At 28.4% G+C, this 26,296-nt stretch overlaps 1 protein-coding gene across 5 annotated transcripts in view; it reads left to right on the top strand.

The window, feature by feature from the left end:
* Zn72D (Zinc-finger protein 72D) overlaps positions 1 to 26,296 on the top strand; it is a 116,817-nt gene that overhangs the window by 78,123 nt on the left and 12,398 nt on the right. For 4 of the 5 annotated variants that reach the window (XM_075355284.1, XM_075355295.1, XM_075355312.1 and 1 more), the window contains 4 exons: positions 4,848 to 5,124; positions 7,743 to 8,095; positions 18,744 to 18,844; positions 20,558 to 20,653. In XM_075355284.1, the coding sequence (XP_075211399.1) occupies positions 4,848 to 5,124; positions 7,743 to 8,095; positions 18,744 to 18,844; positions 20,558 to 20,653 (827 nt within the window). The remainder of the gene's footprint in view (positions 1 to 4,847; positions 5,125 to 7,742; positions 8,096 to 18,743; positions 18,845 to 20,557; positions 20,654 to 26,296) is intronic. The other variant, XR_012755047.1, reaches the window with a different exon arrangement.

Genomic DNA, 26,296 nt, shown 5'->3' on the forward strand with positions numbered 1-26,296 from the left:
TATACTTTTTAATGAAATTATTAGAAATCTTATATTGAAATTTCTAATATATATAAAATATTAAACAAATTTTCAATTAAACATTTACTATACAAAGTAATGAAATAGTGAAATTTTTTATTATTGAAATACAATTGTAAATTAACAAAACTTTTTTTTCGCTTGTATACGATTTACACCTGTACTGTGGGGGGGGGGTTGCAAAAGTAATGGCTGAATATTGTGTAGTCACCCAACCTTAGTAAGTGTGTAAAATTTCATCACTAGGAATGTTAGAAAGTATGTTAAATTATTACACCTGCACCCTTAATTTACCTCAGTATGGGGGGATGTTTGCAAAAGTAGTGGTGGAATATTGTACTGTCACCCAACCGTAGTAACTATGTAAAATTTCATCTATCGGCAATGTCAGGAAGTATTTTAAATTAAGGATACAAGATTTGAGGACAAACTTGAAAAATCATTGTGAGGTAAAATAAAGCAAGTAAAAATTGGATAAAGTATTCTATTAATTTAATATTTAAATCTATTTAGTCACTTTTGTTGTGTTGATTAACACAACTTTTGTATGTGTTGATTTTTTAACACTTGTTATGTGTGTATTTTCAGTACCAACATAAAAAGTTGATTGTATAATTTTTCACGTTTATCTTTTTTAGTTTAATTTTTTTTTTTTTTTAATGCAGGCATTGTTTGATGCAGCTGATTTTATAGTTAATGTTGTAGTATATATGTTCACTGTGGATTGAGTATGTTGTGTAGTATATTTTTTATTTGCTTCGTATTAACAGTGAACAGTGTTTATTTTTAAAGTGGTTCAGAAGAAACAGATAACTTGGCAATTAAAATAGTATGCAGTTTGATTTTTCTTTTTGAAATATTTTAATACAGTGTTTTTCTATGCGGCAGTATCTTGGTATTGTACCTAATAAAATTTAATAATGCTGACATGTTATGATAAACAACACTGACAGTGAAAACCAAATCACTATTTTATTTAGGTAGAACATTTTTTTTATGTATGTGTCTTGTTCTTTAAGGAAGATCTATTTTGAATTTGCTGCCCGTTTGTGATGCAAATAATAGGCAGCTTTTAGCAACAACAGTTATTTTATTATAGTTTATAGTAATCAATTTATTATGAGTACCTCATTTCACGATCTTACCAAGAGTGAAGTGCAAGGATTAATCCCAATTTTTAATGGCAAAAATTCTGTGGCTGAAATTTACTGGAAAATGTGATATATTATGTGACAGTGCTGTTCATTTCGAGAAGGGGGAACAGATATTCATGTTGAAGATTGTAACTTCTGACTGTTGTTGATAACAGATTTGATTGAAAAAGATTGTGAAAAAAAAACTGTTTTGATTGGAAAATTTTGGCTATAAAATTATGTGCCAGATGGATGTCAGACATGCATAAAGAAAAAAATTTGCTGCAACACATGAAGTTTTGCAGCGTTACTAAAATGAAGGTGAATCGTTTGCTCACACATTTCCAGTGCTGAAACCTGGATTTCTTAATCAAGTGGAGAAACAAAACACCAGTCAATGCAATGTCAGCATTCATCAAATTTCAGAAAATATGTTTGATGTAGAAGCTTAAGACAACTGGTTATTTTGGGACAAAGGGGTGCGTTGCTTGTTAAATTTAGTTATTGCGGAACTACTGTGAATGCTGATGATAACGTATGCAAAATGTTAAAAAATCTTAAAGAGCTGCAAAAAACTAACGATGTGGAATGCTGTCATGTGGGATTTCATTTTTGCATGTGTTCAGGCCACATACAAAAAATCTAACTGGGAGGCAATTGGAAATATTTTGTTAAAATAATGTTCAGTTCTCCACTCTACACCCTGGTCTTAGGTCCCAGGGACTATTTTCTATATCTTCACTTTAATCACTGGCTTGTATAATAAAGATTTGGCTTACAAATTAAAAAATGCAAGTTGAAGGCAGCTAGAAAAGTAGTAAATAAATTTAGTTTTTATGTGTAATTAATAAGGTTTGTTCACATTTTTCAGTTTTGTTTTTATTTCCAACAGACCTTACTTGAAAAAAAAATTCATATTTAGCTATCGCATAAGATTTAACAGTACCATGATTTATTAGAAAAAATTGTTTAAACCGTATCTTATTATCATTCAGCTAATTTTAATATAACTAATTGGATAAGTGTAATAATAATGTAAAACATGCTAACAACTTCTAAGAGCTGTTCAGGAATATTAATCAATTTACTGATTTTGTGTAATACATCTTTATTATCATAAGAATATGTGTACATTATATTACACATGGGTGAAAATTTGTTTATTGTGGGTTTATGAAAATTGTATGCATTGAAATGCCTAAATTTTAAAACTAGCAATATAAATGTTTTTTTTTTTAATCCATGAATAAAATATCATGGGCAAGTTTACTTGCCCATGTATTTCTTTATAATACTAGGTGTGACTGTTAAATAACGAGATTAATCCTGCTACAGAAAAACTGCGCATGCGCCAAATTTATACAACCGACAGCTGTGTATTGTGAAGAAGCCTTTTCTATTTTGATTACTGCCACTGCAGTTTCTGTAGGCATATTAGTCTGGCCGTGGCCTTTGTTTGGATAACATCTGGGATTTTTTTTTTTTGCTGGAAAAATAAGTGTTTTATTACAGCAAAGAATTGTGAAATTTCATATAAAACTTGGAAAAACCACTACTGATACTTTTATTAAAAAAAAGTATATGGCAATGAATGTTTATCATGTGCGTGTGTTTTTGAGTGGTTTAAGCATTTGTAAAATGGCTGAGAAGACGAAGATGATGTTTGCCTGGGTCACCCTTACATGTCAAAAATGGATAAAAATATTGAAAAAATTGGTAGTCTGATCCAATCTGACAGTCTGTTAACTGTTGTGTGATTGTTGAGATTGAAGGAATTTACAAAGAATGCGTAAGACAAATTTTACATTACAAAATTTAAATAACAAATTTTAAATTTTAACATGCAAAATGTGTGCACGAAAATGGTGCCTAAAATTCTCACATTTGAACTAAACTAAGCTTATGAAAATGTTTATTCTGACTCTTTGAATGCCGTTGAAAATGACCCAAACTTCTAGGAAAGAATGATAATATGTGATTAATCTTGGTTTTTCATTTATGATCCAGAAACTAACCATCAGTCCATGCACTGGAAGGCCCCCAACTTCACATAGAGCTAAAAAAGCTTTAATAAGCAAATCAGAATTCAAAGTGAACCTTCACTGGGTTCCTGAAGGTCATACTGTTAATAACATGAAAAACTAAGAAAAATACGACCTGAATTATGGATGAACAAGTCATGGGTTCTTCATCAGGACAATGCACCGGCTCACACTGCATTGTCTGTCAAGATGTTTCTAGCTAAGTATAACATTCCAGTGTTACACCATCCGCCTTATTCGCCTGAGCTGGCACCATGTGACTTATCTCTCCAAGGTCAATTCTGTACTAAAAGGAACAAGTTTTCAGACCATTGAAGCTGTAAAAGGTAAAGCAGTACGTGTCATGAAAGAGGTCACAGAAGAAAACTTCCAGCATTGTTTTGAACAATGGAAAATTAGCATGGAGTGTTGTAGGAATAGAGGAGGGGAATGTATATTAATGGGAATAACTAAATATGTATAAATTTAAAATGAAATATTTTACAGTATTAGTCTTATTATTTAATAGCCACACCTCGTACATCCCTATAATATAATATTATAATATGCTTGTTTTTCAACTTGTGTTCATGAAAACTCAAAAGTTAACTATATAAAGGAGTAATTTTTGTCGGTGATAATTTTGACAATTTTTTTTAATAAGCTAATTTTAACACTGTAGAATTTGAATATGTAGAAAGCATTGTGAACCCTATTTGGTACACTTCACTTGAAATAATATGGTAATGGACAGATTTATTACCCCTAGTCCCTTGAAGTAAGGTTTCATAGTAATAAATTCCAAACAGCAGCTACTAAAAAGACAGATTTGAAAATAAAGTTAGTAAAAATAATTTTAGTAATTTATACATAAAATAAAACGCCACATTTTAGTCATATCAATTACACATAGTGTTATTTTTCAAGTTTTATTTGTGAGATTACATTCTTTATGGATGATTGAGAATGTTAGATGATGTGTACTGATATATGCAGTATAAATTAAAACATTTTGCACCTGTTTCAAAATAAAGACAATTTTGTGTGAATAGTAAATGACAGCATTAGTGTATGCGGTGTGCATATTAATCAATAGCGTAAGTTGCAATAGAAAGATAAGTTAAACTTATAAATTGACAAATTTGACTTGACACACACTTCATAGTAATTTTACTATGAAGTAAGTTGTATAGTGTACTGAAGAAATCTAGTGAATTGTGTACTCTAAATGAGTTACTGAAATCAAGGATTAATCAATTTCTGAAATAGCACAACATAACTTTTAATTTAAAATACCAGTCTTTTGGCAAAAAAGTCAATAAAAACTGGTATAAATTTATTTTACTTAAAATAATTTATAACATTTTAATTTAATTAAACACTTGTACCTGTTAGTTGTTTACTTATTTTCAAAATTAATTGTAAAAATAAAACCTAAGTATTTTATGACTAGAATTGTATTAAAAAATATCTTCTAACCATATTTTTTGTCCCCCATTATTTTGAACTATAACATTGGGATCACTGCATATTCTATAAGGTAACATAACGTTAATTTACAATTATCTTTTATTACTTAACGAATTCAGGTAACATAGTTATGTAATTTAAATATTTTCTCTTGAATAGTGAGTTTTCATTTTTGTAATGGTATTTTGAAAAATTTGTATAGCTACTGCTTCATCTAATCAACAGCAGCCAAGTGGTGGTACCAAAGCAGCAGCTACTGCTTCAGCACCAAATAGCAAGCCTGCAAGTGCTCAAAGTACTACTACTACAACGCCTACAACAACAACAACAAAACAGACACCAGCTAAACAGCAAACTCCGTCCTCACAAACAGCAGTAAAGAAAGATACAGCTTCTGGAGGTAGTTCAGGACAAGGATCAAAATCTAATGACCACCAGCAAGGAAAAAAAGAAAAGGAAGATGGGCGTTCTGGGAACCTGTTAGTTTGTTTTATTTTTATTCAGTTTTTAATTCACTCTAGTATTTTACATTACTATTTTAGTAGTAGTTCCATAAAATTAATAAAACTTTCATTGGTGCACTATTTGTGATAGTTTTTTTACTATTATTTTGAACCAAACTTACAGTGCATGTAAAAATTCTTTGCGCTTGCATTTAAAATTAATAAACTTTTTGCTAAACTATCCCTACAGATATAGTATGTTAAATCAACCTATATATTGAAAAAGTGTGTTGATGTTTTTCATGAATGCTTTTTACATCACTTTTTCTTATAAACTAAACTGTATAACTGTTTATTTTCTAATATATACTGAACATTGTTATGAGTTTAAATTCCTTTAAATAGGTGGTGGTTCTTCCCTAGCAGTTAATCATTGATCACATGTTTACCAGATGAAAAGCAATGTAAGATAACCTTTTTTTCTTTCTTTTTCCTGTTTAGCCTCCGGTAACTACCGTTTAGATGAAAAAGTGTGTTGATGTTTTTCATGAATGCTTTTTACATCACTTTTTCTTATAAACTAAACTGTATAACTGTTTATTTTCTAATATATACTGAACATTGTTATGAGTTTAAATTCCTTTAAATAGGTGGTGTTTCTTCCCTAGCAGTTAATCATTGATCACATGTTTACCAGATGAAAAGCAATGTAAGATAACCTTTTTTTTCTTTCTTTTTCCTGTTTAGCCTCCGGTAACTACCGTTTAGATAATTCTTCAGAGGATGATAAGTATGAGTGTAAATGAAGTGTAGTCTTGTACATTCTCAGTTCGACCATTCCTGAGATGTGTGGTTAATTGAAACCCAAACACCAAAGAACACCGGTATCCACGATCTAGTATTCAAATCCATGCAAAAATAACTGGCTTTACTAGGACTTGAATGCTGTAACTCTCGACTTCCAAATCACCTGATTTGGGAAGACGCGTTAACCACTAGACCAACCCAGTGGGTTATCGTAAGATAACCTGCACTTGTTAAATTTAACAGTTTGCTTCATATCTATACCTCATCAGTGGAATTTTAATAATACTGTAAACGTTAGATGGATTAACTTCTTGCATGTTTTACATACCTGTATCACATACAAATTTAATTTAGATTAGCTTTTCAATTCTGTTATAAATTTTTAAATAATTTCATATAATTCCCAAGTCATTGATTTGATGAATATGACTGAAGAAAGATGAAGTATTGTTCTTAAAATATCATAAACACAGATGTAGAACTTAAAATATTGCAGAATATTTCATCAAGTTATAAAAAAAATTGAGAGGACTAGAATACAAAATGTATTGCACTGAAATTCTTATAATTGTTACAGATGAAATTGAGAGGAGTAAATTAGTGAGCAATCTCCTGTCACTGAGCTTGCACACCAAGTAATACGTTGTAAGTTACAGGTCCAATCAGGCAACTGAGTACACATTTATATATACAGTAATGGCTTGTCTCATTCTGAGTATCGAAAGTGCTCTTTGTAATATTTTATGAATTTTTGATTAAATAAAAAAAGTAATTCGATACTATCAAATCTGAAATTCTAAGGGGAAAAAAATCCGAATTCAGAGCATAATGTGCGCCTGCTGACACTGTTTCTCTAGTATCGATACTAACAATGTGTTTTACAGAGTTTGATTAACTTTTTTTTTTCGTTGCATCAGTAATAAATTTATCTTTATTTATCTTTTTATCACAGTTTATAAGAAGCACATTAAAGGGAAATCTTTTTCAGTGTGTGAAAATTAGCCACAGCATTATTCAGTAATGTTATTAACAGTAATCGATTAACATTTAATAAACTTTTAAAGTAATTTATTTTTTAAATCAACATTTTTAAGAAAAAAGTAACTTCTACACAGTCTATAATCATCTTTCTTAAGGCTGTGAGCGTAAACCAAGTAAGGAACAAGAAACATCTTGTTACTTTTTCTAAAAATGCAGTTTATCTCACAACCATTCCCTTTGTTGATCAGAATGAATGTGACATGTTTAAGAAAGGAAAATCACATCCATATTTAAAATATGGTGAAAAGCATCAACATTAGGTTATTTAGGAAAATCATCATATTAACACATAATTTTTAAGGGATTGAAAATTATATATTTGGTAGTGAGACATTATATGTTTATATGTAAAAATATATTTTTACAATATATATATATATATATATATATATATATATATTTTATATTTTTTTTTTATAGACGTCACAGAAAATGATACTCAAAAAGGTTTCATATAAACATGTGGAGGTGCATGCAAAATAATATTCATCTCTGCTGTAACAAGTATTGGTTGCTATTGTTTATGAATACATAAATAAATTCTTAAGCACTATCTTTTGAGTTTAAACCTTCTGTAATTTACAATTTTTTTTTAAGTGCTCCTGCACTTATATTAGATCAGGCAGCTTATTATTAATCTGTGTAGATACTAATATTTGTAGCTTTTACTTTGGATACAAATGGATATATTACTTAAGTAATATTTTTTTTTAATATATATATACACTTTATTAAGGAAAGTAGTATGATTTTTTTTTAATGGAATGATGAAATCATTAACTTAATTGAAGATGTTATATTTGTAGGTTTTCATTCCAACGGGAGAAAGAAGAAGCTAGTGCCGGGCGTATGCTCAAAGGTGTAATGAGAGTCGGCGTCCTAGCTAAGGGTCTGTTACTGGCTGGCGATACAGCTACGGATCTTGTTATGTTATGTGCTGATAAACCAACTAGGTCTTTGTTGACCAAAGTGGCTGCAAATTTGTCTGCACAGTTGAAAGTAGTAGCTCCAGATGAAGCGTATACAGTTATTGCCAAACCTGATGATGCTGCAATTGTAGTAACTAGTGGTGGTGATCCAAAAATGACAGTTACAGTGACTTTAACATCTCCTGTCATCCGTGAACAACTGATATCTCCTCCTCCAGAAGGCTCTGGTGGTAAGATTTGTGATCTTATTTTTTCTTTTAAAAGGAAAGGTGTTTCAGATTGCACTAGACGAATCATAGGGTTGTTCTTGCTTTTACTTTTATTTTGTGATTAACATTACAGATGCATCATTACAAATACTTAGAATTTGAAGAGTGGTAAGTTTTCTGTTTATTATTGCTAAATCTTATATTTCAGGGTAAATATGTGGTAATTATATCAAAAAGTTAACATTGTAAGGAATTTGATGCGGAGATTCTGTATAAAAGAAAACCGTGAATGCATTATAACTTATAAAATATTAAAATTATTCTGCATTATCATAAAGTACTGTACTTGACAATAAAGTGGAGAAAAAAATTATTAGATTTCTAAATCTAACAGATATAAAGATATTAAATGCATCCTTGCCAACACTTGGCTGATTGATTTTATCATCAAACTAAATAATGACAGGTTCTATAAAATACAAAAAATTTCATTTTATTTATTAAGATGTAATCATTATTGTGAAGATTAATTGCAATATTAGTTGTAGGACTGAGTAGAAGCAAGTTTTTCTCAGTATTTAAGCAATATTTAATTTGGTTACTTTGGTAATAAGATTGGTGATTAATTTTCCTGCTATTTTTAGATGTTTCCAACATTCACATTACAGTATTTCATGATAAGCAACATTACGTTGATACTTTTATCAGAACTCTGTTAAAGTTTTTAACAATAAAATTCCATCCTTAACTGTTTTCTCTCCTTGTGAAAATCACATTTTGTATTTCAAGTTATCAACATAAGTCTATAGTTTACACTACTAAAAGTTATACTTGGCTATTAAAACTACATATATATATATATAAATATATATAAATAAATAAATAATGTCTTCCACATGATGCTCACTTTGAAAACTAGACTATTGTAGTTTTTTGGACTCATACTTAAAGCTACAAAAATGTAATATTTCAAATAACTTGTGGATTTAATGAACTCACAAATTTAAAATATTATCTATTCTCAATTTTGAGGTTATGTTGACAGAAATAATTGCAGATACTGATTATGTTAAGTGGAGCTTCAAATAAAATTTGTTTCTAGTGATAGAGTGCATATTACAAGTTGTCCAAGTAAATTCATTTATTGCTTTACACCACTCATTGTGGATAGTTATATCTTTCTTTGCAAACATTAATGGTATTTTTAATGCTAGATTCCTTTCAAAAGTGAAAGTGTGAAGTTTCCCAAATTATCAGCCTTTGTGTTTGTTGAGTATAAATACTTAATTCTTTTTCACCCTCATTACTAATTTTAGTATTAAAAAATTGCAATAACATTAATGAAAAGCTTTGGTAAATGTTCACTATTTATTCATGAATCTGTACCAGTTTACAACTGTTGCATGCAGATATGAAAACTACTGAATATGACTTTGTTGATCTTTATATATTCTCTGAAATGCAGCACATATATTTATTTTATTTTTTAAGCAACTATAAGCTAACCACCTAATTACAGCTGCTAATTAGGGGGAAAATTTTTTATGTGTGAAAAATGCAAAACCTGACTAGAATGCAAATTACAAATTATATGTTAATATTCTGGTGTTTCATCATTTCATTGTAATCGAGTTGTAAATATTTACTAGTTGCTTGTTAAAATAGGAATTTAAAATTTTATTAAAAAAAAGTAATTTTTCCCTCGATTCTTATTTGGGGAAAAATGTAGTTAAGAAAAATCATTGAATTTATTATTTCAGCTTGTTTTTAAATTTTGTTACTAATAAGATTTGCTGTCATCAGGTGCAGTCCTAACATATACCTACAATAAGAACAGAACAACTCTAGTTGCTATATATACTTTCAGATAAATATGTGAATGTATGTCAGTTTATATCACAATTTCACTAGAAATTTTGCTAATAAGTAGAAATGTTGAATTAATTTAATTGTCCAACAGTTATGTCTGTTTATCCTTTACTACAAATTGTAAATATATCTTTGAAATCAAACTCTAAATGACCAAAAATGTCCATTTAGCTATTGACAGTACTGCTATTTAGGTAAATGGATGTGGGAAACCATTGCAGACTGCCATCAAGAATACTCAATAGAATACAGTTCTTTATATGCTAGTAGTTTTATTAATAACAAATGTTTAGTGTTGGTTCCTTTTATAGAAGAATTAAACTTTACTACACGTTTTTTATATCAGCATTCAATGAAAACAATAACTGTATTCTGAAATACGAATATCAATGTGTAAACAGGTTATAGACATATCGCCACATATGTGTAGTGTTATGTAAAATCAGTTTACATCAATAAAAGAACCTATAAATAATGTTATAACCTATAATAATAATTTTTTGTTAACTTATATTAGTTAAAAATTACACATTAATCTTTAAAGATATTAATTTATTTAATGGAATACATAATGTGAGAAATTAACACTATACTAACATTTTTTTTATTATTTAATTCAGTCTTGGCAATATTGTGCAAAAAATGTATAATGTTAAAATTTAATAAAAACCAAATCTGTGAGTCACATTATAAATGAGCCCATATATAATTACTTATGATGACTCAATTTATGAGTCATCCTGGCATTTATTGTTAGGGTTTATCTTTCTTTATCTCGTCCACCAATTATTAGGACAATTGACCTGAATTTTTTCATGATTGCATTGTCATTTTGGAATAACAGGCATGAAAAACCATTATCTGAATGTCAAAAAAAATTGTTTATTTTAATGTTAGATGAAAATTTTATCTGAATATGTCAGCCCATATTTAAGTATGTTAAATCTCATTGGTACAGACTACTTTTTGTTGCTCAGGAATATTAAAGAAAAGAGAGAGATTTTTGTCTGGATTCAAACAATTTTTAATTGTTTATTCTTTAGTATTGTTTTTAAGCAGTGGAGACTGTGAAACAATTGACAAAGCTCAATGTGAGATAACAAAATAAAAACTATCGATAGGCCATAATTGAATTTTAATCATCTGTGCAGCTGTACAATATAGAAATGGGTACCAGATACATATTAAGATTTTATACATTTCAAAAACTAACGTACTTCTTAAAATTATATTTGTAGATGTTAAGCAAAAGGTTTTAATTACATATGAGCCAGCATTTGAAGATAGTAAAATTAGTTTAGGAGCACCACTATGATACTACTTCAAAGAATAATAAATAATTCATTATTTAAAAAAAATGTGTGCCTCTTGCTTTATAATCTCTTTCTCACAGAATCTTCTTTCTCTTAAATTCAGGTATTCTCTTGCTAAGTTTTCAACAGAAAATCAATTAAGTTACGAATTAATTAAAACCAACGCACCAGATTTTTATTGTAATTACTCGCACACTTTGTAAGCTATCTTTTGAAGTATTGTATGTGTGGCTACTAACTTAAAAAAAAAATTTAGTAGAAAAACAGTGAATTCTTAAAAAGTAAGAAACAATATAAAAAAATTAGTAAAAACACCTTTTACTTACTGCAGACTTGTTACATTTTTTTAATAATTATGCACCTTATATTTGTGTAAACATGTTAGTATGAGTACAGTTACATGATTACATGAACTCATATTAAAAATGGATTAAAGTATTTTCAAATTAATTTTCCCTGTGAATGTTGTGTAAAACACATTTTAAGTTAAGTATTAGAGATTATATCCTAGTGATAATGACAGTTAGGCTATAATGCTTTGTGAACAGTTGTGTTATATTGGCTTTTCATTTGTATCAGTATTAACTTATACTTAAGGTAATAATTGGAGTAAGTTCATTGTTGTATTATGATAAATTTTATCTAATTCATTGTCATTTGTTTCAGAGAATGCTGGATATTTATTTTAAAAAAAAACAAAATGAATATTTTTATTAATGTCTTATTGTAAATATTGTTACACCATCAATACTTGAGAGGTGTTTAGAAGCATTGGTATAAGTGATTCAATTCAGTAATTAAATTGAATTCATTTTTTATGAATTAATTTAATTGATAGTGTAATACATCAATGTAAATAATTATACTTATGAAATTGTAATATTCCCATTAGATTCGTCTAGTGTAGTGTGGTGGTTCAGTATTATATGTATTCCAGGAGCCGAAAAGTTCTTCATATTAAAAGCATCCGTATAGCTAGAGACTTATGTTTTTTTATTGCGATTAAGTAAATAAAGACCTATATATATATATATATAATATATATATATATAAAGTCTATTTAGTTAAAAATAATAATTAAATAATCTATTTTAATGTGCTAAATGAATAAACTATTACCATGAATGATAATGTTTTCAGCAGCTGCATTGACTAGTGCCATTAAATGTGAAAGTACCATCTGTTTAAAATAGCAATAGTTTTTCTTATACAATTTAAGTGTTTTAACATGAGTATTTTATTAATTGTAGGATGAATTTTCTTAATTAAAATTGCCTAATTTTCAATTTTTTAGATTTCAACTATGCTAAATTTAAAAACAACTGCCAACAATGTACTAACCATTATTTTTGTCTGCCACCACTTAATAAATTAAAAATTATTTTTTTTATTTTAGGGCTGTTTGGTTTGCAATACATATATAGGCCTAAAAAATGATTGTATATATGAAACTCGTGTCTTACTAAAGATTAAAAAAGCAATCCAGAAAGGTTAGAAATACTGATCTAAATTAAGGCTCTCAAAAAAAAAAAAATGAAGTAATTTCCTCCCTAATTTTTATAAATGTGCAAAAATCTAATGCTATGAAATGATGCCAAATATCAACCTTTTCAGATCATGTAGCCATTAAACTGGCTATGTACAGCGTCAGTTTTAAAACGCTGTTACAAAATCATTCTATATGGCATCTAAGTCTGTTATTATGTTTTGTTTGTATAGTACAAAGGAATCAGTTTTATTACACAATTTGAACGAGGTTTATACAATGTAAAATGTTTTATTTAGACTAGAAAGATGATGACCTTTTTTTTTTCTTGGAAGTGTGTGTGTGACTTGTGTATTATAATTGCTATGAGGGTTACGGATTTATTTATTATTTACAAAAATAGCTTATTATATTAGCAATATATCAATGTATTGAAACGCATAATAAATTATGTTATACGGCACAAACAAAAGAAGGAATTTGTGTCATAAATATGTCACTTTTACTTGAGGTCTAAAATATATTTTCTGACAAAAGGTATCGGTAAATATGAAACGCATAACGTACAGTAAAACACATACAGTAAAAATTGTTTTTTGTCGATCTGAATAGCCTTTTAAGTGGTGGGAATTTTTATAAAACGTAGTTTTCTGAATCTATTTTCACTTATACTAACAAATGTGATTTATGACACGGGTTTTTAATCATATTTTGCCCAATTTTCAACCGATTTGCTTGAAAGTATTATTTTTAAAATCAGCAAACTATGTTTCATAAAGACAAAACAAACAAAAAATGTCACTAATAAAAAACATGGTAGAAATGCACAAAAAAATCCTACAATTAAATTATCGTAATTTCTGTACTGTTTCAATTTCTTTTTGTTACAGGCATAAAAAATATCCAATTGTAACTGGGTTTTTTATCAGAATCTGTTAAATCTCTTTATACTGTAATTTTTTGAAATTTTGTTCTTAAATCTATTTACTATTTTACTTATTTAAATTTATTTTGTCTGGAAATATTGGCATACTGTTACCTACATTTGTTTTCTAACATTAATTTTCATACAAATCTATTAAATTTTGAAATCATTGTCACCTACAAATACAGACACATTTGCAAACCTAATAGTTGTTTATTCTCCTTCCTCTAAAGGTTACTTTTTCATAAAATAATTTTTCTGGTTTAGGTCTTAATTTTTTATCTAACTAATCTATTCATTACCTTAATAATAATTCCATTTGTTTGTTTTACCCCTCTAGTGGCAATGTTTGAAAACTTTTTCCATGGTTATAAAACACACTTACCCATTTACAGCAGCTGGGGGCTGTAGTTGTACTTATTCTCCTAGTATTATTAATGTCAAAATATTACCATCTGCCTGAAAACAGTTATTACAAAATTATTTATTGTTAATTTCTTTTTATAATTTAGATAATTTTAATTATGACTTTAAATTTATTTTGCATACTCCTTTGTTATTAACAATAAAAAATACATATTTTAATTTTGTAATTTAAAATATTATAGTTCGTAAAGTACATGTTTTAATCTAGGTATAAGTCCCATTTTATTATTATTGTAGGCCATAAGTTTGGTGATAAATTTACTGAAACACAGGCGTAATGATGATTTATTTTGACCTAATATCAATAATTCTTTACGAAAAATTCTTCATAGCAACAAGAAAAATTAAATTTAACAGTAATTGTGCAATTAAAAGTAGGAATTCATAGAAATTATCTTAGTTCTTACACTCCAATCAATGAACCATTTGTTTATACTGTCTGCCTAAATTAATAACAATGGGATGAAAGTAGTTGTCATTCATTGGCTCCCACCTCCCATTCAAGTTTCAACATGTAGATGCACATTTGTTATACAACTTCTAATTTAATATAATCATACTTCATCCTCTTCCATTTCATCTGGTATTGTGTAGATTATTGTGTTTATTTTCTTTTCTGTTAGATTGTTATAATTCCTTCATGTATTTCTTCTACCTTTTAAGAATTGTTTCTACTTTGCCATCTCCAGTGGCAGTTACTTTTGAACTGTCCTTTTCTTTTTAATTGCGGAAGCCTTCTCCTTTGTTTTAGTACTGCTCTCATTTTTAATTTTTTGTCAAGCCACTTGCCTTCCTTCATACTTCTTGTTATATGTTTGGTCTTCATTTTTCCCCTTATAATTATCTTCCAGGAGGAATGCCACTTCTTGATATATTTTGAATTTAAATGAATTGCATCTTCTTTTCCTGTTTTTTTTTTAATTTTGGAAACATTACTAGATTTCTTTCTTAGACTGTACAGCATTTTATTGATGATTTCAATTTTAGATACTTCTAAATATATTATTCTTGTTTAAAATATTACTTTTCAAAATTTTTCTTATTTATTTGTGTCCATTTTTATTTATACTCTGATTTCCTTATATACCTAAACTTAATAAATAACTTTTTATTCATCTCTACGTCTTTTTTAAAGGCCTGTTTATATTTGTATGTTACAGTGTGTTACAGATATGACAAGAAAATCTTGATCATAATTATTTAAAGAAAATTATGTAAATTAAATAAAACTGTAAAAGTTTTATTTCATTTAAGTGAGCTGCACAATTTTCCCTTCTGTGATACTCTTACTAAAAGTTTAGAAAAAGGAAAGATCACTAAAGACAAAACACTATATCATAAAATGAGACAAATTTGCATGTCTTGTTAGAACAATATTTTGGTCTCAAATTTTGTTTATACATGTTTGGTAATAAATTCTGTAGTTTCTTAAGACTAATGATGTGTTGTATAAAATCCTAGATGTTGGATCTTAGACAGATTTGCAAATTCTGATTTCTACTAAAGTTAAGACATATATATAGGGTTTCTGCTATGCAAATTACGGTTTCTACTACTGGTTTCAGTATTATATGTATTCTTTTTGTGTTGTTTCAATAGAATCGCTCCCTTTTAATAATTTGTTTAAACTGTAAAACTGTTTTCATGACTGTTAAAAAGAATTCTGCCCTTAAAGGAATAAAATATTTTAACCAAAACATAAATACACCATAATTAGTGGACAAATAATCATAGCAAATTAAACCATAGAATTTACACAGAGAGTTATTTCATTACTGGCAGCTTTCATTTTAGGTATTTGTGTTTACAGATAACATGTTTTTCTCATAATTAAGGGATAATCACTTATCCAGTTAAACATATTTCAGTAGGCTTTTTTATATTTCTTGTAGAAGCATTATCAGCACTGCACATCTATTTATTGTTAAAGATATTTTTGCCTTATTTACCACAGCTAGCTTACTAGCAAGTTATTCTTTTTTTTGTATAATCATTACTTCTTGTATTTTGCTTGCTCTTTTAAAGCCCTTCAAATTAAATGACCAATTAACAGATTAGATCAGCCCCCAGATATTTGGATTATAGTGAAAACTAATATAATTATTTAGTGTAGGAAAATTGTTTGTAAAGAAAGAACTATTAAACGTCTTTAAAAATATTTCAGTAATATTCTTGCAGATTGTGTATCTTACATTTATAAACAAAAATGCGATTTTCTTATTGGAAATTTAATCAGCTTCTGTCAAATGTCTCAAGATATGCATATTGAGCTATTGGAATGTTAGTAGTATTACTGTTGTAAAAAGAATACCTTTAGAAAAAATTTGAGGACAAAGAAATTGGAAGCTGTAATCTAAATGGGAAGCAAACAAAAGTGCTAGAAAAAAATTTAAAAAAGGCACACTGATTTAAAATTAAGAAAGATGTCAAATAACAATTTGAAGATAAGCCTGGATTAGATTTTAATTATTTTTTTTAGAAAAACTGAGTTTTTAAAAAATGTTACATCAAGAAAATTTTCTTATATATATATAGTTTCTTTTTATATAAGTTTCTCTAATGATTATTTATTTATATGCAATTTAGCAATATATACTGTTAGTTTTCTCAGTGTATTCATTTTGTTATGACGAGACTAGACCTTTTAATTCTTGAATGTCAAATAAATGTTTATATAAAATTTGGTTGATTTAATAACAAGAAAAGACTTTGTGATCAAAAATTCAATATGCACATTACAGTATCTGAATTGTGCATTATAAAATGTATATTTTTCCTTTACATATTTGTTGCTAGCTGGTGTAAAGTATTATTTATAAAAATATTTAAGCTTTCAGATATAAGCTTTAGTCATGTTATTGCATTATTTGTATAATTTTCAGATATCCTAAGTACTGAGTTTCCACTTGGTCAAAATCGATAAAAAAAATTCAGAATTATATTTTTTTAAATAAATTTATTTTTGAGATGTAAACGTTTGTTAATGTTATTTTGTTTATTAGACTTGAGATTTCTTATGTTCTAGTTAAGAAATTATCATATTGATTAATTTCAAAACATTTTACAATTGATTGTCTTCTTTCACATTTAATGTACTACCTTTATTGGCCTTAGTTTAATCCTTGATGCTTATCACAAAACTGGACTTAGTTAAAAAAATTGTCTTACATGTTTTTGTTATGCGCTAGTAATATCTGAAGTGTGATTTTGTTAGAACTGTCACAAAAGAGAACTCTGTTCACAAATCGGCTCCTGGATGTTTTACAGTAATGAAGGTAATTTTTGTTCAAAGTCACAGATGGAGATTTTTTTTTTTAAGTAGACTCATTCATTATAAGAACATGAGTTAAGTGAATAAAGCTGCTCTTTTGTTAGTGCAGTAAACATATGATGTATTTTTGTGTTAAATCAGAACAATGTTAATTTAATTTCATATATAAAATAGTTAATATTATTTACTACTTTAATTATACAATTTGATCTCTGGCTGTTGTTTTCATTTGGTCTTTCACAGTACTACTGGCGCTGCATGCAGCCCATGAGTAAACACAACAAACAAGAAGGATTTTTGACCATAAAGGAATGAGGCAAAACTAATAATTGTCATAAAATGTTTTGATTATAATTCTGTGTTGTGTACTATTCATTTTACACATTAACATGTTTTTTGTTTTGTTTTTTTTTTTTATTATTACTATAATTATTGTGATCATCTGATTTATATCTCATACTTGTACAGAGCTTCTGTTCATTTTCATCTAATAATGATTTTTATGATGGTTCTGAATCTTCAGTACTGTCATTGATTTATACATTTAGTAATTGTTATTAGAGCAATTGATTTTTTAAATTTAAATTATTACCTTCACAATTAAAGTGTACTTTGAATTAATATACAGGAATCTGTAATTAGGGTCAATAAATATTTAGCAATAGTAGTTACTGATTAGTCTAAATTGTGATTCTTAACAGAATTAAATAATTTTTAGTATAAAAAAATATGTTAAACCTTGCCTGCATGTGAATTTAAATTCAATTTTTTATGCTGTATATTCACTAGATTACAGTAATCATGAATTTTGAAATGTTGATCATTGGTAAAATCTTGTCCAATATAAGTCCTTATATATTACTACTTATTAAACTGATGCTGATATTTTTGTTGCTGAGAACTTTTGTATTATGTTCTTTTTTTTTGTAACTTTACATCTGTCTTTATTAAAATGTAGTAACCATTTTGTACTGCTATTTTTGTTACACTAAGTTATTTGACTGGAACCGAGAGTTAAGTTTGAGAGTTCCGCAACTCATTTTATTATGTAATTTAACAATATAATAAACATATTTCAGTATGTATTATTATTTTGTGCTCTTCAGGAAACCAAAGCACGTATAAGTATGTATCTATGTCTTAATATTTTGCCTCATTCATGTATATTATTATTGTTGTGTGCATGTGTGTAATTTTAGTTAATTATGTTTATATTTGTTATAAGGTGAACTAATGGTGCCAGACTACGTTCAAACAGCTTGACTGGCCGGGCAACATTTACATGTATGCTGTGTGCCACATCAAGCTCTGTTTGAGCGTTGTCTAGTACAAATCATGTTTTATGGTCAAACACCCTTTGTTATTGTGTGGACTCACAGATGGCGCCGGGCAAGCGGCACTAAGGGACCCGGCAGACATCCTCAACAAGACGAAATGTCTCGAAGCCCTGGCTGCATTGAGGCATGCCAAATGGTTTCAGGTTTGCATTTCACAAATATGTAACTTTGCAGCCTTGAAAAAATAAATATTTATGTATGGTCCATATGCTTTTGAGCTTCCTTACCTTATTTTCCCTTCCTATCTTTGTTTAATGCTTCGTTTATTGATACTCTATTGTTTATTTAAATTTCTTATTTAATAGATAATATTCCTCGTTTTGTAATTTTTACCAATCATTAGTGATAAGTTGCTAGTTAAAATTGTTTAAATTTTCAGAGTTCAAATTTCCTTCTCTTATTCCATTGCAATGTTTGTTTTAGATTAGATCATTTTTTTGTATTGGCTTTAACCAGAGTCAGAATTAAGAACCTATTTACTGTATGTTAGCAGCTAACCAAACATTGCTAGAAAAGATGATGCATTACATAAAGCTGTATACTAGTACTTTGCTGCATGGTGATGCGTTCTAGTTACAGATTTTAATAACTAATTAATAATAAAGAAAATGATAGTTGAAACATTTATGGTTTTTACCTAGCATTCTTTGATCACTGCTGAACTTAGGGAATTTTAAAAACAAAAAGTTAATTAATATTTTTATCATTCAAAATTTCATTTTTGGGGACTTTTAATAAAATATTAAGTGATATATGAAAGGTTTCTAACATATTCTCTTGACTAGATTGCATTTATATATTTAGCACTTCCTCTCCTACTTGGATTAATGAGCTTGAAAACTATATGGACCAATATATTTTTTTTTAATTTGGTAAAATTATTTAGATCAAATCAGTGAATTTTGATTACATTTTTAAGTATTAGAAGTGTAAAAATAAGTATTAGAAATGAAAACATTTATAATACATTGTTACAACAATAATGTTGATAACTTAATGTTAAAACTGTTATCTATAGACTTAACATTATGTGCTCTGTAGGCTATGTAGCATTATCTGTTAAGATAATTAGTAGATAATATACAGTTGAATATTGATGTTGCTGACATATTCATAACATGGCAAGTTAAATTAGAAATTTATTGCATTAGCAAAGCACGATTCATGTGATTTGATCTTGCAAACTGATCAATATCGGAATGAAAAGATGTAATTAATTTCATTTATTAGTAAAAATTAAGATTAGATTTTGATCATCATATTTAGTACTTGCAAAGTTAATATCCTCTTAATAATCTAAATTGGATTTAATAAGAGTTACTATCAAATAATATTCCACTGGCCTCATTAGGTTTTTCTTTTGTTAGCAAACTTAAAAACGGAACTATAAATCATATTACAAGGCTGGAAAGTATGTCGCTAAAGCAAAGCTCATGTGATTTGATTTTCTACTTGATTGTACACTACTAATTAATTGTATGAAGTATCTAATTATAAAAATTACCTTTGAAAACTTGCCAAAATTTAAAATAATTAATAGTGCATGTATTTAACATATTGGTTTAAGAATACATAGACAACTTTAATTACAACAGGTATTCTGATGAGTTTATTGGAATTTGATTCATAGTACATAATTAATAAGCCTGTGATTTAGAGCACAAGTGCAGTAGTTTAATTTATTTCCTTGAATTTTATTAAAAAAAAATTTTGGCCAGTGTAATTCAAAGGAAAATTGCCAATAGATTTTGTACAATTTGAGGGTGATTAGCTTGAAATTTTTATATATTGTAGTTTATAGTCTTAGTTAAGTTTTAAACTTGCTTGATGTGTAAGATGCTATATTTTTGATGCAGGCTAGGGTGACAGGTCTTCAAAGCTGTGTTATGGTGATACGTATTCTACGCGATTTATGTCAGCGTAATCCAACTTGGACACCATTAAATCCGTGGGTATGTTATAGAAGTTGTATCAAATAGCATGTATAAACACTCTGGTGTGTGTATGTGATATAAAATATATAAATTCAGGGTGTTTCAAGAATTCAGAAAATGATTCCTTTATTAAACAAAAAAGAAAAAAAACTTTACCAATACATGTCTGGAAATGCTTAGTTTACCACCCACCTATCCACCATTTTGTATTTTTACATAAAAATTTATTTCTCAGGAATGGTTAATTGGTTATCGTATCAAGCTGAAATTTCTCATAATGCTAGGGTACATAGTGGTTTATTTGTAAAAAACTAATTAACCTGATCTCTCAATTCATTTCAAAATTGTAACCTTGTAAACTTTTATTTGTTAATATCTTTGCAACTACTCATTTATTTCATTGTTATGTTATTATAAAAAATGTTAAGAATTTTACAACAGAATATGACAGAAAATCATGACAAAAATTCTTGAAGCAAATCACTGTAGATTAAAAAACTAGTTTTCATATTAATATATGAAAACTCAATATCTCCTCCTGAAAATTGTAATAATTTTATTAATGTTATCGTGTAATAATTTTATAATATTGAAAATATTACAAAGTAAAATATTAAAATCATGAAAATATTATATTAATATTGGAAAATTATATGCATTGATGAAACAGATGTAGTTCAAATCATAAAAACTAATACTCAGTTTGTTTCTTGCTAATTAACCAAGTGAATACATTGATCTGTGCTGGATGAGTAATTTTTTTTTTACCTTATCTTATTTACCATGGCAAGTAATATCGATCATTTTTATGTTAAATTAGAAATGGCTGATATACATTTAATTTACAGTCTTGCACATTGCAACACCCTTGAGGCAAGGTGGCTGTAAATCAGGATGATCATGTTCAATATATATATATACTGAATTCAAGGAGGATATATTAGATGAAATATCTAACGATATGAACAAAAGCACTAGGAGTTCACTATTAGTAATGCAACAGTTTGGAAGTTTTGCATGAGCAGCAACTCCGTGTTTGTCTCTATCAGCAAGTACAAGCTATTTTACTATAATATTTTCTTTACTGATGAAACCAGATTTTCAAGATTGGCCATTTTTAACACACATGTGTAGTCAGTTGAAAACAGGCTTGTGCCATTTCAGAGAACTGACCAGTATTCTGTAAATGTATGGACTGGTATTGTAGGTGATGAATTGCTCATGATGAAAGATATTTATATCTCTTGATGGGATGATCTTTCGTTTTTACTCTGATTTGCCACTAAACGGACAACAAAATGTGGTTCATGCTGGATGGGGCTCCAGCTCCATGGAAAAGTACATAAGGCAAATTTTCTTCAAAATTAATATTTATTATATTTCTCTGATTTCAATAAGTTTTTATAAATATTTTCAATATTAAATTTATTACATAACATTTATAGAATTATTTCAGTTGAGATTGTGTTAAACCAGTGGTTGCAAAAATATTAACAGTTTGAAATGTTTTGAGAGATCAGGTTCGTTATTTTTATACAAGTAAACCTCTTAAGTACTTTAGCAGTGTAAAAAAATTCAGCTTGATATGATTAACCAATTAAACTTTTCTTGAGGAATAAATTTTTATGTAAAAAAACAAAATGGCAGATAGCCAGTAAACTAAGCATTTCCAGATAAATGTTTAAGTTTTTTCTTTGTTTTGATGTGGGGGGACCATCCCCTGAATTATATATATATATATATATATATAATTTTTTTAACATCTTGTATATATTAAATAAAATCCTTAAGAATAATATACATAATTGAATTTCAGTCTTTTGATATTTCCATTTATGATTTTTAAGAATGGAGTTTATTATTATTATTAATAATAATAATAATAATTATTATTATTATTATTATTATTATTATTATTATTATTATTATTATTATTATTATTATTATTATCATCATCATTACAGTTGTAACTTCATTTCTTAAAATCTGTAGCTAATTTTTAAAAAAATAATATTCATTGCAAAAAATGAATGAAAAAAAAATTGCATCCATTAAAGTTAAATCAAAACTTTTTAAGTTATAAATTACATAAAAATTATTCAGACTTTCCAACTATGTGCTGTTGCATTAATCTACTAATTACATCATTTGGTGTAATAAATACATAATAATTTACATAGCCAAATAAATTGTTGAGGCAGAAATACCAAAAATTTTAAGAACTCACAAATTATGAATAAAATGTACAAGATCTGTAAATAAAGTAATGAGACTGCTTCAGAAAAACTTTTTATTTACGATCTAATTGTACATGGACTCTTGTCACCTTTTAAATATATCGTGGGAAGCCATGCAACACTAAAAACAGTTTTCCCACACTGCATAGCAGTGTTGGAACTCAGAAACTGATTCATCCTTCAGACATTTTTGTCCTTTGAGATGTTTTTTTAAAGTCGGGAACAGGAAAAGTCACAGGGACTCGGTCAAGTCAGGTGAATAAGGTAAGGTGGTTAAGGAACTACAGGAATGTTTTTCTTTGCCAAAAACTTATTTAGAGTGCAGTGTGACAAGATGCATTGTCATGATGCAGCATCCAGCTGTCTTTGATGGCGGGTCTCACACGGGCAATTCTTTTCCGCAGTGTTTCAAAAATTTCTCTGTAAACATATTGATTTACAGTCTGTCCTGTAGACAAAAACTCCAAAAGTCTGATTATCTCAACAATTGTCATCACTTTTTGACATTGAATGGTTTTGAAGGGTGTAATCATCCACAACTGATTCCTGGCCATCTGAAAATGCTTTAAACCACCTAAAAACTTGGGCTTGGAGTGTCATTTCCAAACACCCTTTTCAATTTTGAAAAAGTTTCAATAGCATTCTCACAGAGTTTAACATAAAATTTGATAGCACAATATTGCTCATAATTAGTATCACTCATATTTGTATTGCACATACAAATACATATATTACATAAAAAATACGTCTTAGGTGGCCAAAATAGGCTAAAAATATTGATACCTAATATAAATCAGCTGTTCACATAGCCATATGTTTACTAGTAACTTTACAATGTTGCCACTCTAGATGCCAAAAAAACTAGTCTCATTAATTTATTTACAGACCTCGTATGTAATTAGTACAGGAAATTAAATCTATTATAGGTACAGCAAACGTCAAACTGTTGATTGATTTTATAGTACAGTTTATTGTGCTGTTCTGTTAGTATACTTTCTCAGTATAGCATATAGTATAATATACTCTCTTCATGGTGTTTTATACAGATTTTAAACTTTAAGAGGTTTTTCTAACTACGTCATAAAATTAACAAAAATTACTCAATTATTTTAGGGCCAAGTTTTTACTTATCACATACCAAACAAAATTTTATGATTCTCACAACAATTACATGATATTATGTGGAAGAATCAGTATATGTTTTGCAAAAAAAAAGTTATAATAAGGTATTGTTTTTCCACATTATATTATTACATACCAGGGTTATTTTTTTTCAAGATCCGATCAGTCACGAAATTAAAACCACAGTGAAAATAAAAATTTTTTATTTGTAACAAGTACTTACATAGTTATGCTATTTCTCTACATAGTTGCCACTCCGATTTACTCATTTGTCGTAGCGTGGTACCAACTTTCCAATACCCTTGTCATAGAACAGAGCCGCCTGTGTTTTCAGCCATGTTTCTACGCTGGCCTGCAGCTCGATGTCTGTGCCAAACTGTTGTCCTCCTAGCCAGCGTTTCATGTGAGCAAAGAGGTGAAAATCGGATGGAACCAAGTCCAGGCTATATGTTGGGTGAATAAAGAATAAGTGGAGAGGAATGTTGTCATCAGGAATTGTCTTTCTCCATGACAATGCTCGGCCGCACACTGCAGCTGTAACAAAGAAGCTCCTGCAGCGTTTTCGTTGGGAAGTGTTTGATCACCCATCATACAGCCTGGACTTGGCTCCATCCGATTTTCACCTCTTTGCTCACATGAAATGCTGGCTAGGAAGACAACATTTTGGCACAGACATCGAGCTGCAGGCCAGCGTAGAAACATGGCTGAAAACACAGGCGGCTCTGTTTTATGACAAGGGTATTGGAAAGTTGGTACCACGCTACGACAAATGTCTAAATTGTAGTGGCGACTATGTAGAGAAATAGCGTAACTATGTAAGTACTTGTTACAAATAAAAAAATTTTTATTTTCACTGTGGTTTTAATTTCATGGCCGATCAGACCTTGAAAAAAAAATAACCCTCGTATATGTTTACCACGTTTATGACATTTTTCAATGGCTTCACACCTTTTCCTTGATGTGATTTGTCAATTGCTGGACTTGGCAGTTTTACAGTTTTCCACAATTAGTTTTATATTGCTAACTGAATTTCATAAAGTATTTTCTTTTTTTCCTGATTTGGAGTACAGTATGTATGAATTAAGCAGTGTTATCTCAAAATGTGAATATTAATTTCTTTATGCTTGAAAATTGTTTTCCTGGGATTCTAATAATTTAGAATTTCATCCTGATGTCAGTGCTCAACATAGCATGTCTTGTTCACATCTATCTAAATACTTATTTTTTAGTTCTATTTAGGTTTTGCTACCTTCTTCAGTTTGAAATTTCCACTCACTTTGCCTTTGTAAATATAAATGTAACTTCCCTTTTGTCTTTAATTTTGCTAAAAAAAAAAAAAGAAAATTATAACTGTTCTTACATATAGTGCTTTGAATTAAATTTTTCACGCTGTAGTACAAAATATTTGAAGCATGGCCCTTTCAACCTTGTTATCTGGAGATCTAGTGCATATTGCAAAATTAAGAATTTCCCATCGGGCAATTTTATTATACTTTGCCATGCAAGGGTCTTTCTTTCCTTATATAACCAATCAACAGAAATAATGAGTTGTTTTGATTTTTCCAAGTTTTGATAAAACTGAAGGCATGTCAGTATAGATATGAATATATTTGTTTCCAAACAATTATGAAAATTTTATTTTTTAAAACTAATGATTAACCAATTGGTTATTCAGTAGATTCAATTTAATACTTATAAAGAATAATACAGTACCCAAGATTATGTATAACTCATCTTTTGTAAGTGGTTTTGTTTTCAAATTTCACCATAATAATCTGTTTTACGCAGAGGTTCAAGAACTTCATCCCTTCATAAATGAAAATCTGCGACAATCATTGTAGTTACATATAAGGATTAGGATTTGCCATTGCTTTCTCATTAATCAAGCCAGATCTTAAAGGTTTAGAATATCAGTTTGTCTCTGAGACATTCACCTTCATATTACAATTCAGTATCATCTCAACTGGGACCACAAATCAGCTTTACAATTTTTATACAATGAGTAAAATATCATGTAGAAATATAAGAACACAGATGTATGGCCAACAAGGTAAAAAGAAAGAAACGCACATGTATTGTATTGTGTTTGAGGGTTATCCATACCAGAAAATACAAAAAAATAATGGATAAACATACAGATAACTGTTTAGCAATAAACATGTTATTAAAAAATCTTGGGATTTGTGAAACGTGCATAAAAATTGTCAGTAATGCAGCAGAGAATAACTGCCAGTATTCTGGGTGTATTCTGTATAAACAAGCAGTTGTAAAAGAAAATATTCCTTTAATATATAGAAAATAT

This window comes from Lycorma delicatula, chromosome 1 (assembly GCF_047948215.1).
Source record: "Lycorma delicatula isolate Av1 chromosome 1, ASM4794821v1, whole genome shotgun sequence".
NCBI classification, from domain to species: domain Eukaryota; kingdom Metazoa; phylum Arthropoda; class Insecta; order Hemiptera; family Fulgoridae; genus Lycorma; species Lycorma delicatula.